This window comes from Heptranchias perlo, chromosome 19 (assembly GCF_035084215.1).
Source record: "Heptranchias perlo isolate sHepPer1 chromosome 19, sHepPer1.hap1, whole genome shotgun sequence".
NCBI lineage: Eukaryota > Metazoa > Chordata > Chondrichthyes > Hexanchiformes > Hexanchidae > Heptranchias > Heptranchias perlo.
Window position 1 is genome coordinate 19,448,205 of NC_090343.1, and position 14,704 is coordinate 19,462,908.

The window sequence follows — 14,704 nt, forward strand, 5'->3', positions numbered from 1 at the left end:
ATGTAAACAGTTAATACTTCCTTCACTAAGAAACAGTGTCCCAAAGCAGCAATAATAAAATAATTTATGTTTTATATACACAATCGAACATCCATAAAACGTTTTTTGTATTGGCTTGAATCTATGATGGTTAATTGCTAATATACTGGTACCACAGTTAAACAGGGAAGTGACTAGGTATTTTGACTAGGGGGGGGGGGGGGGGAGAGAAATGAGGGGCTAAGAAAATAAAACCAACCAGGAACAGCTAATACAGATGGGAGAATAGAAGAGAATAATATTCATGTAGGAAACAATTAGGAAGAGGGATATGGAGTAGAGGGATATGGAGTAGAGGAATAAAATCAAATGGAGTTATAAATGAGGGAAAAAACTGAAGTAAAGGTAGGGGAGTAGGTTAGTCAAAAAATTATGGAAAAAGGAGTAGTGTGTAAAAAAAAGTTAAAATGTACATATTGCAATGTGTAGGGTGTGGGTAATGAACTGGGGGAACTGGGAGCAATTATTTTACAAGATTTAGGCCTAATAGCATTAGCAGAGACCTGGACGAAATTGGAAAAAAACATATTGGGATATAATACAGAAAAGAAAGGAGGTGGAGTGGCAATATTGATTAAAAGAGGGAATACATGCAGTAGAGAGATTTGATGTAGATGAGAAAGGGATATAGACAGAGTGAATATGGTTGATATACAAAGATTAAAAAAGGGCTTGTTACACTAGTAGGGATTTATTATAGATCTCCATCCACCTATCCAATCTCATCTTGGATGTTCACATTGGGAAGGAAATGGAGGAGGAAATCTCAAGTCAGAATAGAGAGATAACAAAATTAATTGTTTGGGGAGATTTTAATTATCTACTTCTTGATTGAACAAAGAGGGAGTAAATGGAGAAAAGGGAATGGAATTCTTAAAATGTGTACAGGACTCAGTCATCAAGCAGTATAGTAGTAGGCCTACAGGGACGGAAGCATTGCTAGGGCTGGTTATGAGTAGTGAAATAAATCACGTAAACAGGGTTTCCACCACACTTCTAGCAAAGTTACTGCAGTGGAGCAAGAGGAGCTCCGAGGAAATTACCAACGTTCAAGACTAGATTGGACACTGGCTAAAAGCCATGTTAGAAAGATTAGCTGCTGAGGCCAATTCAATTCAGAAAGTTTTTTTTTTAATTTAAAGTTGTCCATCAGCTTTGAAATCGGACATTAACTAGTCCTTATAAAAACTGTCATGTATTTCATAACTCAAGCTCTGAAACACCAGAAGTAACAATATCTGTTCTAATGTCTACTGATATCACTCACTGAAGATCATCATTCATCTGTGGGCAATGGATTAGTAGCTTGAGAATCCAGTGCACATATACATATCAAACAATGGCATTAAAGCATGCATTATGTAGAAATTCAGAGCAGTAAGTGCAAATAGGCCTCCTGGAGTAGATGGGGTAAACCATATAATTCTCAAGGAAATAAGGCAAGGCTTGGTCTAGTATTTTTAAAGAACTATGTCTCAGGACTGCATGGTAGTTCATGTTCAACAACATACCCTAATGTTAGATGAACAAGCTCTAAAAGACTAGTGAAAGATGGAAAAATTCAAAATGATTTTGAGCGAGATCAATTTTATGCTGAAATGAGGACTGTAAGTACATCCATTGCAAAATGAAGCTTAAGAAGTTTCAGGCAGTCTGCTGTTACATCTTTTAATGGTTTAGTGTATAATTTGTGTAGCTTTTCTTAATTTAATGGCACAATCACTGGGAATTTTCTAGGGGGTTCTCCCAATTGGCTGTCATAAATTCTGCGCAGATTGGTGGAAACCCCATTGATTTGACATAAACAGGGTTTCCACCAATGTTATGGTGGCCGATCGGGAGAACCCCTGAGGAAATATGTTTGGTTTTGAAACACCAGCACAGGCACAATGGGCTGAATAGCCTCATTCTGTGCTTAAATTTTGATCATTATTTCTAAAGTGTGTTATGGTGCTTTGGTTTTGCACTTACACAACTGTTAGAGTAAACGCATCCTGAATCTGGCACCCAATAACAATACTAAATTGAGTGAGACTCCCTACAGCAAGAAGTTTCACTCCACTTCACTCAAGAGTTAGTTCAGTCCTTCACATTTGATTTACACTCCAAATTTAGAGTTGATGAGAAGTGGGTATGACTTTGCCACCCATTCTAAATTTGTGGAGTATGAATGTACCCTTAGAGTATTTGTGATTCATAACACTAATAATTTGAATTATAAATCTTACCAGATACATTTAGCATGTCATCAATCCTTCCAGTGATCCAGTAATAACCATCTCTATCTCTCTTGCAACCTGTCAATCAAGATTAAGGAACATCAAACTTAAGTTGCTTTTAAATTCAATATATAATTATTCAGTAAAAATGTTAATCAGAATACAGACTATACAAAAATATTACAAACTAACCTGATTTAAAAAAACACAAATCACACATTAGTAAAATGTAGAAACATTCAAGAAATGTTTGGTTCACAGTCAAAGAAGGTAAGAACTTGCATCCATATAACACTTCTGTGACCTCAGGACATCCCAAAGCGCTTTACACACAATGAAGTATGTTTGAAGTGTAGTCACTGTTGTAATGTAGGGAAATGCAGTAGCCAATTTGCACACAGCAAGATCTCACAAACAGCAGTGAGATAAATGACCAGATACCTGTTTTCTTAGTTATGTTGGTTGAAAGTTAAATATTGGCTAGGACACCAGGAGAACTCCCCTGCTTTTCTTTGAATAGTGCCATGGGATCTTTTACGGCCACCTGGGAGGGCAGACAGCATCTCGGTTCAACGTATCATCCGAAAGATGGCACCCCAGATAGTGGAGCACTCCCTCTACCACCCAGAAGTGTCAGCCTGAATTATGTGCTCAAGTCTTATAGTGGGGCTTCAATCCACCACCTGGAGTTTTGGTCTCCTTATCCAAGGAAGGATATACTTGCCTTAGAGGGGGCATAACAAAGGTTCACTAGATTGATTCCTGGGATAAGAGGGTGGTCCTATGAGGAGGGATTGAGTAGAATGGGCCTATATGAGAGGTGATTTCATTGAAACGTATAAAATTCTTAGAGGAATTGACAGGGTAGATGCTGAGAGGCTGTTTACCTCTGGCTGGAGAGTCTAGAACTAGGGGTCATAGTCTCAAGATAAGAGGTCGGCCATTTGGGACTGGGATGAGGAAAAATTTCTTCACTCAGAGGGTTGTGAATCTTTGGCATTCTCTACCCCAGAGGGCTGAGGATATTCAGCTGTTGAGTATATTCAACATTGAGATCGATAGATTTTTGGGCACCAAGGGAATCAAGGGATATGGTGGGAAAGTGGAATTGAGGTAGACGATCAGCTATGATCTCATTCAATGGCAGAGCAGGCTCGAGGGGCCGTATTGGCCTACTCCTGCTCCTATTTCTTATGTTCTAATGTTCTAACCCATGACCTTTAACTCAGAGGCAGAAGTGCTATCACTGAACCAAGGCTGACACCTTGGCCAAACTGTCAAAGCTACTTTAAGAAGCTCCTTCAGTGAATTTATTTAATATATAAACCTAGTTACACATAGTTTGCTGTTTAAAACATGTGACAATTGTTTCTAAAATAAATTTGTGACAATTATATTTAAAGACAAATAAGTGCATTCTAAACCTAAAGCGGTTCCTATGCATCTGGCACAGAGCATTAGATGTCATTGCATAAATTAGATTTCCAAATTACATTTACTAGCATTCACTGAGTCCCCATCTGTGCAAGTAAATCATTAACCTACAAGGTCTGATACTTCTCTCAAGAGTCTTTGGGTTACAATAGTGTTTCAGCAATACTATAAAACCATAACAGTGTGCAAACATTTGAATTGATACAAATTAATAGAATTATTCAGGATTTGTTTGTGGCATGATTGATATATTACAAGTTTATAAATGATATATAATTTTGTGTATCTCTCCAATTGGTCTGTGCTAAATCACATTGTATTGTCAGTCACATGGTTAGCATGCACCAATCTCATTTGACAATCACTTACTAGAACAAACATAAAGCCATTACTTTTCCACACTAAAATGTAAAATTTAAATAAATTGAAATAACTGTAAGCATTTAAAGGTTGTAACAAAGTTGAATTAAATAAGTTGAAATAAATGAAAACAATTATGAAGTTATAACTGAAAATAAAGCTAAATAGAAGTCCTGAGCTCCTGAAATATCTGGGACTCAATAAGTAAACAAATCTACTCAGAGTTGTCAGCTGCTGAGGCCAATGCAATTCAATTCCAAAAAATGTCTTAATTTTTAAATTTTGTCTGTAAGCAACTCCACAGAAGATGAACTACATTTCTGCAGAACTGTACGGTCACATGTTCCAATACATACTTCCCAAAGGGAAAACTAGTCAATAATTTTATAACCATTTCAGTACTGAATATCCGTTATAAGCTTAAAAATGCAATTAATACATAATACAATTTATTTACACCAAACCAATAATTTTAGTCATAATAGAACAACAACTTGCACTTATATAGCACCTTTAACGTAGAAAAATGTTCCAAGGTGCTTCACAGAGACGCAAGGAAAAATTGGATGCTGAGCCAGACGATGTTAGCAGGGATGACCAAAAGATTGGTCGAAAATAAGTTTTTTTTTTAAAAAGAGGGTCTTAAAAAGGAGGTGGAGAGAAGGAGTTTAGCAGGGAATTTCAGATTGTGGAGTCTAGGTGGCTAAAAAAAAGAAACACTTGCATTTATATAGCGTCTTTCATGACTTCAGGACGTCCCAGAGCGCTTTACAGTCAATGAAGCACTTCTGAAGTGAGGCCCCTGTTATAATGTAGAAAAGCATAGCTGCCAATGTTGGGGTGAAGGGAGGGCGGAATTCTCAAGAGGCCAGAATCAGAGGAAGTGTGTGTTTGGCATGGTGTATTTTGAGCAATTTTAGACTATTCATAAACACTAATTGTTTTAGTACTAGATGCAAAGTTTACATTTGCACCTAATATTACTTCAATTCACTCCAACTATTATGTAGGGATTTTAAACAAATATATATACACAAAGCACAAAGAGTAATAGCCAAAAATGGACACTGATGTGGATCACAATAGATACCATTTTGCTATAGATTGGGATTTGCAATTGTTTTTAGCACAATGAGAAAGATGCATTGAGGGATCAACTTAACATTCCCTGCAGTTTAAGAATCATTACATTAGGAAATCCATATCTGAACAGCCAACTTTCTGGTCTAACGGCATTGCCTAATCCCCATATTCTATAGAGCTTACACTGCACAGGTGGTATTCTTACCAAGGTTCCTCAAAATTTAAATGATCTTAAGGTTATATACAAAAGCTTATATACAAAACATGACTGGAGACTTGGAAATAACTTGATACTGATCACTAAAAATGGCATTTAAAAAAAATACACTATTATTCAAATATTCATTACAGGTCTGGTTTAAGCAACTCACCATCTCCTGTAACAAAATATCCAGGAAACTTTTGAAAATAGGTGGCTTCAAATCGATCATGGTTGCCATAAACTGTACGCATTATGGATGGCCAAGGCTTCTTGAATACCTGTATGTAAAGGGGTTTACAGAATAGGAGTAATTTAAATTCAGTAGTTTAAATGAAGTAATAAAATCTATTGCTATGAATAGAAATATTTAAAACAATGCACTTTGGCATCAAAAAAAATACAAGCCACACTTACAGATAAGTTAATCACACCAAGAGTTTACAGGCCACATTATTGAACAGAATTAATCGGTATAGTTTGAGATTCAATGATAGCTGCAATGTGTGAAATCAATTTACTGTTCTTAAATCTAAGTTTTGTTTTAATAAAGCCTTAATTATGCTGTGCAGTTATAACTGATGTTACAATGATGACAAGAAAGTTTTAAAAAAAAAATACTGGTCTCAACAACAGAAACAAACTGCAATCATTCTTAGATTGCACAGGGAGGTTTTGTGTGGGTGCGGGGTTGGAGAGGGAGAAACTCACTGAAGTACAAATGGAACAGATACTACCACAAGAGGAGCTGAGTCCTGACCAATTTCAGAGACTAGCTGCAAATTACATTGGTGCTTCCATTTTAAAGTTACATAATCTCCCTTTTAAGATTTTGCTGCTACTCCATCCAATCCACACACTCCACGCCCCAACTAACAGTGTTCATGCTGCCTAATCCATGTTACTTCATTTTCCCCACTGTTGCTGCAGGGGAGCGCCTCCCTCTGATGGCAATAGCAAGATCAGGAACACATCATCTGTAGGTGTGAACCATGTTCTACAACTCTGTAGTAGTGTGTTTGGCCACCGATTCATTAATTTAGAATTGAACTGAGAGCTGGATCATACATCAGGAAAAGCAAGAAAAAATGAAGGAAATTTGCTGGTAAACGATGTTCTAAAGTACAGGTGTGATATGGATGCCCCCTAATGGAAGTAATGGGAAGCAAAGCTTCAGACATCCACGGACACATTCAAAGCAACAATGACAGACTTTGATTGCATTCATGACTTTCTTTTGTAAGACTGCAACAATTCTTTAAAATCCAGATTGAAATAATCTTATTCCTTGAATACTTAAGGTCAAATGCAGTACCTTCCTTCAAACAATACAAAACATGTATCCCTGTAACCAAGCTTGAGACCAGTAGTTACAGTTCTGGTTCGGCCCCGGGGCTGAAATTGGAAATTTGAGAAAAATGGAGGCCTGAAGCCTCCCTGAAAGGTTTAAAGGCCCGACCCGCTTCCTGGGAACGGGTTGGTTGCCCATCCCTCTTCCCACCCCAGTGAAAACCAGAAACTGGTGGATTGGGGGCGGGTCTGAAATGGTGGCAATTTTCTACCCCCCCCCCACCCATTTTTCAATGTTAAAATTGAGCCCTTTGTGTCCTCCTCATAGCTTACTTTCCCACCAATCTTTGTATCGTCAGCAAACTTGGATACATCACACTCGGTCCCTTCATCTAAGTCATTAATATAGATTGTAAATTGCTGATGCTTGCGGTACCCCACTAGTTACAGCCTGCCAACGTGAAAATGACCCATTTATTTCTGCTCTCTGTTTTCTGTCCGTTAACCAATCCTCTATCCATGCTAATATATTACCCCCAACTCCATGAGCCCTAATCTTGTGCCACATAAAAGATTGTTACACCTTATCAAATGCCTTTTGAAAATCCAATATACTATATCCAATGGTTCCCCTTTTATGTTGTTAGGCAGGACATGACGCACAGCCAGCAGTATAACTCAGGTCTGTCAAATGCACATCACATTCTGTGGGTAACATTCTGAGACCTGTACTATAATGATGCTGTTTTGCATTTGTTTACGTGGATTGCTAGTTCACAACTTTAAAGGACCAATTAAATTTGTTCTGCAAATGTACTGCAGTACTTTTCATATTTTTAAAGTACAATACAACTTGCATAAATGGCAGTGCAGCAGAGACCTCAAATTCAGTTTAGTTAGGTCAAAACTAGAATTGATTTTAGAAAAATCCTTCAAATTATTTAACTTTTGAGTTCCCCAATGGCCAAGTGGGTAAACATTTTGTGCAATACTAAGGGTAACCTTGGCTCAGTGGTTGTATTCTTGCCTCTGAATCAGAAGGTCGTAGGTTTAAGCCCCACTCCAGACACTTGAAAACAATCCAGGCTGACACTTTAGTGCAGTATTGAGGGAGTGCTGCACTATTGGAGGTGCCTTCTTTCAGATGATACGTTAAACCTCTCAGGTGGACATAAGAGACATATGCTACTATTTGAAGAAGAGCAGGAAGTTTTCCCAGTATCCTGGTCAACATTTATCTCTCAACCAACATCACGAAAACAGATTATCTGGTCATTTATCTCATTTCTATGTGTAAATTGGCTACCAAGTTTCAACAGTAATTACACCTCCAGTTTAAGTGGCTGTGAAACGCTTAGATGTGCTCTGACATTGTGAAAGGTGCTATATGAATGCAAGTTTGTTCTATTTTTCTTTAATCATATAGAAGGTCCCAAGTTCAATTTCTAGTCTGTGTTCTTAACTGATCTCAACCAGGGCATCAATTACAGTATTGCAATTGGCCTCAGATCCCCTGAGCCAGAAGGGAGAAAAATCTAGTGACACCTGCTGGAAAGTGTGCATGTGTGGACATTAGGTGAGAGCAGGAATGGCCTTGGTTCTGATGCCTTCTGTGATAAAATAGCCTGCCACTATCTTGACTTGTGCATGAAGGATGTCCCCTTGGGTGCGGTACTTAGTTTGGGGGGAGGGCGGCATGGTAACTGATATCTATGGAACCAACTCCAACTTGAGTTAGCCTCAGGAGAGAGAGGTGAAAGTTGGAAGGGAGATAATTAATTTTAATAATTTTGGTTTTCCTGAGGTTTTTTTTATATTAGCCTTGCAGCTGCTTGGTCCACTGTATAGTATATAATGAATGGTTTGTGACATAATAATGATGGGTGCCAACTATTAACTTACAATGTGAACATTGTCTATGCATTCCAATGAAGAATAACTAACTTTATTTTTTGTTAGTCTCTGTTGACTTATTGGATGTACTAAAGCCTTATAAGCAGCATGGAAGCCTCTATTCCTAGTGATTTAAGTGCTTTTACACTAGAACTTTAGTTTCTGTGTGAAGTTGTTTCTCTTTCAGGGATTCCAGGGCCTTCTGTTTTGCGCCTCGTGAAAAGAGGCGAGAAGGCCTGAGACAAACAAGTAGGTGCTTGTGGGCCCGGAGGAACAGGCGTGCTCCCCCCAAGCCCTTCAAGCCTACCAGCATCGACCCCCCAACGATCGCGAACACCCGACCCACGATCCCGATCCTCCCCCCCCACTCCAATCCTCCTACACCCCCCCCCAATCCTGCCCCCCGCTCCGATCCTCTGACCCCCGATCCTCCCCTTCAACAATCGCGGACCACCATGATGACCCCTGATCCTGACACCCCCCGCCCGTGACTGACCCCCAATCCCATCCCCCATGACTCCTGACCCCCGTGCCAACTTATGCCTACCCATGTCCCCCCGTGAGCCCCCCCCCCACCTCCACCTATACAACAAAGACTTACCTGCAGACTTATCTGAAGGCATCCTCTCCCTGGCTGGTCTCCCATTCATCTGAGACCAGCCTGTCAATCAGGCCGGTCCGTTGGACGGGAAAGAGACAAAAAAAAGACGCCCTTATGTCATAATCGTAAGGACATTTGGGAAACCCATACTAATGGGTTTCCCAACCTCAATTTGACCCCCCAGCCCCTTTCCCAGCTCGGTTTTAAAATTGAGCCCAAAGAGTCTGCAAAGGGATATAGACAGGTTAAGTGAATGGACAATAAGATGGCAGATGGAATATAATGTGGGGAAATGTGAGGTTATTCACTTTGGTAGGAAGAATAGAAAAACATAGTTTTTTTTAAATGGTGAGAAACTATTAAATGTTGCTGTTCAGAGAAATTTGGGTGTCATTGTAAAGGAAGCATGAAAGTAAGCATGCGGGTACAGCAAGCAATTAGGAAGGCAAATGGTATGTTGGCCTTTATTGCAAGGGGTTTGGAGTACAAGAGTAAGGAAGTCTCACTGCAATTGTACAGGGTTTTGGTGAGACCACACCTGGCGTACTGTTTACAGTTTTGGTCTCCTTACCTAAGGAAGGATATACTTGCCTTAGAGGTGGTACAACGAAGGTTCACTGGATTAATTCCTGGGATGAGAGGGTTGTCCTATGAGGAGAGATTGAGTAGAATGGGCCTATATTTTCTGGAGTTTAGAAAAATGGGAAGTGATGTCGTTGAAACATAAGATTCTGAGAGGGCTTGACAGGGTAGATGCTGAGAGGCTGTTTCCCCTGGCTGGAGAGTCTAGAAGTAGGGGGGGGCATAGTCTCAGGATAAGTGGTCGGCCATTTAGGACTGAGATAAGGAGGAATTTCTTCACTAAGAGAGTTGTGAATCTTTGGAATTCTCTACTCCAAAGGGCTGTGGATGCTGTGTCATTGAGTATATTCAAGGCTGAGGTGATAGATTTTTGGACTCTAAGCGAATCAAGGGATATGGGGATCAGGTGGGAAAGTGGAGTTGAGGTCGAAGATCAGCCATGATCTTATTGAATGGTGGAGCAGGCTCGAGGGGCCGTATGGCCTACTCCTCCTCCTATTTCTTTTGTTCTGAAAGGACCTCTGCAATGGGTGCAAGCATGCACAGACTTCTGCTCACAAGCCAATATTAGGAAAAAGAGGGCAGATGCTTGATGTCTGTCGTAATATTACAAAGTTAGTTTAAAAAGTTCTAAGACAATCCATTCACACCCAGGGGCAGTTAAACCATACTTAGTGTGAAACCCAAGTGATATGACATTGCCTAGTAGATGTGGTCTCACTTCGCTTGGCTTCAGTGCATTTAGGAGTTAGACTGACAATCTGATTCCCAACTTGTATTATTGGGTACCAATGTGCATCAACTTGAAAGTAGCACAACAGGGTATAAATAGGCAAGGCATCACACTATACTTGGTGGATAAGACTTTTGCATTTATGAAGTAACTTCAATGCATTTTCTAATATCTAATGCAATACTTTTAAGTATCAAAACAATCTAAGACAATATTCATTGTTTCATACCAAATAACCGTCAGCCTCTCCTTCCAGTTCTTCTCCAGATTCATTGAGAATGGCAGGAACAACACCAAAAAAGGGAAAAGTCTGAAAAATAAGTGAATACCTTCATTACTAGAGCTTAATATGTATTAATAAGATCTAAAATTGTAATAAATGTTATAATGAAAACATTCCACAACTTAAGTATCTATAGGCCATGCAAGGATTCAGGGTTTTGCACCAGGGACCAAATCTCAGCTGTGACAAAGGTAGAAGCACTACAACTGTCCTTAATATCCCTGAGCTTTTTTTTTAATATTCGTTCATGGGATGTGGGCGTCGCTGGCGAGGCCGGCATTTATTGCCCATCCCTAATTGCCCTTGAGAAGGTGGTGATGAGCCGCCTTCTAGTACCGCTGCAGTCCGTGTGGTGACGGTTCTCCCACAGTGCTGCTAGGAAGGGAGTTCCAGGATTTTGACCCAGCGACGATGAAGGAACGGCGATATATTTCCAAGTCGGGATGGTGTGTGACTTGGAGGGGAACGTGCAGGTGGTGTTATGCCCATGTGCCTGCTGCTCTTGTCCTTCTAGATGGTAACGGTCGCGGGTTTGGGAGGTGCTGTCGAAGAAGCCTTGGCGAGTTGTTGCAGTCCATCCTGTGGATGGTACACACTGCAGCCACTGTGCGCCGGTGGTGAAGGGAGTGAACGTTTAGGGTGGTGGATGGGGTGCCAATCAAGCGGGCTGCTTTATCTTGGATGGTGTCGAGCTTCTTGAGTGTTGTTGGAGCTGCACTCATCCAAGCAAGTGGAGAGTATTCCATCACACTCTTGACTTGTGCCTTGTAGATGGTGGAAAGGCTTTGGGGAGTCAGGAGGTGAGTCACTCGCCGCAGAATACCCAGCCTCTGACCTGCTCTTGTAGCCACAGTATTTATATGGCTGGTCCAGTTAAGTTTCTGGTCAATGGTGATCCCCAGGATGTTGATGGTGGGGGATTCGGCGATGGTAATGCCGTTGAATGTCAAGGGGAGGTGGTTAGACTCTCTCTTGTTGGAGATGGTCATTGCCTGGCACTTATCTGGCGTGGATGTTACTTGCCACTTATGAGCCCAAGCCTGGATGTTGTCCAGGTCTTGCTGCATGCGGGCTCGGACTGCTTCATTATTTGAGGGGTTGCGAATGGAACTGAACACTGTGCAACCATCAGCGAACATCCCCATTTCTGACCTTATGATGGAGGGAAGGTCATTGATGAAGCAGCTGAAGATGGTTGGGCCGAGGACACTGCCTTGAGGAACTCCTGCAGCAACGCCCTGGGGCTGAGATGATTGGCCTCCAACAACCACTATCATCTTCCTTTGTGCTAGGTATGACTCCAGCCACTGGAGAGTTTTCCCCGATTCCCATTGACTTCAATTTTACTAGGGCTCCTTGGTGCCACACTCGGTCAAATGCTGCCTTGATGTCAAGGGCAGTCACTCTCACCTCACCTCTGGAATTCAGCTCTTTTGTCCATGTTTGGACCAAGGCTGTAATGAGGTCTGGAGCCGAGTGGTCCTGGCGGAACCCAAACTGAGCATCGGTGAGCAGGTTATTGGTGAGTAAGTGCCGCTTGATAGCACTGTCGACGACACCTTCCATCACTTTGCTGATGATTGAGAGTAGACTGATGATTGAGAGTAGACTGATGGGGCGGTAATTGGCCGGATTGGATTTGTCCTGCTTTTTGTGGACAGGACATACCTGGGCAATTTTCCACATTGTCGGGTAGATACCAGTGTTGTAGCTGTACTGGAACAGCTTGGATAGAGGCGCAGCTAGTTCTGGAACACAAGTCTTCAGCACTACAGCCGGGATGTTGTCGGGGCCCATAGCCTTTGCTGTATCCAGTGCACTCAGCCGTTTCTTGATATCACGTGGAGTGAATCGAATTGGCTGAAGACTGGCTTCTGTGATGGGGATATCAGCAGGAGGCCGAGATGGATCATCCACTCGGCACTTCTGGCTGGAGATGGTTGCAAATGCTGGAGAAGGGAAAATTAGCTGTTTCTGCTAGAAGTGCACACATCGATGTTGGGCAAAACAAGATGACACTCTGCTGTGGTACCCCACAGCATAGAATGGCCTGCCAGCATTACTTCTAGGTTCACACACAAATATAACACCACTTGGGCGAAATACTGGCAGGCAACAAATCCCTTTGTCACCATACCCCAAGCAAGAAGTCAATGCCTTCAAGGAGTATCTCCTAACATGGGAGTGAAGAAAACCAGGGAGAAAGGAAAGAAAAAAGGGGCTCAAGGGGATCCCTTTGTAAAAAAAAAATTGAAAAAAGTTAAATAGTAGAAATTTTGAACAGAACTGACATGGAAATTCTTATGGTTTAGTTAAAATTTGGTGAAACATTTTTCAGCCTTGAAGCCATAAATTGGTGTTCACAAACACTATCTCAACAATGCCTTATGTTTCAAATGTGAATTGGTGCGGAAAGGACAGAATAGCCAACTTCAATTGAATTTTCTTGTCTATGTGAAATGCCTCAATTATAAAATTGCTGAATGCAGATTTAATTACATTCAAATGTAATGAAGAAATGTTTTATGTCTAGGCTGAAAAATGACATTTTACTCACAGCTGAACCTGGCTTCAGTGGGATCGCAGCTGGAAGAGGAGTCATCATATGACCACCCTGCAAACAAGAGGAACATATAATCTTTATTACAGGCAAACAGCTGGCTATCAAGGCTGAAGTGAACAAACACGAAAATAAAGTAAAATTGTTTAAAAGGTCAATACCGTGGAAGCAGTAACATGACATACTGATAATGGAATACCATAATTTATATTTGTAAACATTCCATAGCTTAGCTGGCCTAATGCAATTTTCCTTCAATTTAAGGTTTCAAATCAGAAGAAAAATACAATTCAATCCAAAAGTTCAATTATCAGATTTTCCATATTGGTACAAATCCACAAAATGATAAATTGTGAGAAATAAACTTGAAACAAACAGAATTTGTTTTCCTAGAAGCTAGCAAAAAAAAAATCTCCACTATGTTGACATTCAGTGTGTAGTTGGTCAAAGGGCTGTAATGTCAATGTTCATCAGGAAATTTTTTTAAATGTCTTGAAAGCCTGAATTTTGTCCAATTTGATGGCGCAAAAGCACTGCAAGGAAACTGAAAGGGTCAACATTAGAGACAAGACGGTGGTTCAATTGGCAAATCATTCAATTAGAATTTATAATGCACAACAATAATGTGTTACTTATAACTTTCTCTTAAAGCATCAGTTTTGAGATTTTAAAGTTGCACATGTACAGTTTAAAAAAAACTTACAGTCTCAGTCTGCCAAAAGGTATCCATAATTGGACATCTCCTGTTACCCACTACATTATAGTACCAAAGCCAGGCCTCTGGGTTTATTGGTTCTCCCACTGTACCAAGGATTTTCAAAGACTCCCTACTAAACCTATATGGGACAAAATCCAAAAATCAAACTTCACAACTTCAAAATAAACACAAAAATCCAAGTTTAATGCATTCCCTGTGGCACACATCGGATTATCTCACACAAAATATTTTGTTCCCAATAATATTGTCATACTAAAGATGGAGTGTGTGGATTATAAACCTAAAAACAGTACTGAAAGGATTTCATCTTCAACCACACAGAAACCAGCAGGATCACTACAGCACAAATTTAAATACACCAAACATTACATAATTGCACAACTTAGACTTACTTGCAACTATCAGCCAGTGTTGTATACGTTGATCATTTTATACCATCAGTTATTACATTGAGATTTTCTCGATTTATGGTCGTAAGATTCAGTAACATACAAGAGCGTATAAACTTGAAATGAAAAAATATTCACTGTCTATCAAGCCTGCTCCTTCGACAGTCCAGGTACAATCCATTCCATCACAGACTCTTTTCCATCCATTTAATTTCCTGAGGAAAAGTTGTGTGTAAATACCCCCTGATCCACAATTATAATCAAGGAAAACTCCAGAATATTAATCTTCATTCATCACATCTCCACTATTCAAACCTGGAC

The 14,704-nt window shown here is 40.3% G+C and overlaps 1 protein-coding gene across 3 annotated transcripts in view; it reads right to left on the reverse strand.

The window, feature by feature from the left end:
• acss2 (acyl-CoA synthetase short chain family member 2) overlaps window positions 1-14,704 on the reverse strand; it is a 70,389-nt gene that overhangs the window by 4,275 nt on the left and 51,410 nt on the right. For all 3 annotated transcript variants that reach the window (XM_068000414.1, XM_068000413.1, XM_068000415.1), the window contains 5 exons: window positions 13,980-14,112; window positions 13,274-13,330; window positions 10,663-10,743; window positions 5,507-5,615; window positions 2,268-2,336 (listed from right to left, as the gene is read on the reverse strand). In XM_068000414.1, the coding sequence (XP_067856515.1) occupies window positions 2,268-2,336; window positions 5,507-5,615; window positions 10,663-10,743; window positions 13,274-13,330; window positions 13,980-14,112 (449 nt within the window). The remainder of the gene's footprint in view (window positions 1-2,267; window positions 2,337-5,506; window positions 5,616-10,662; window positions 10,744-13,273; window positions 13,331-13,979; window positions 14,113-14,704) is intronic.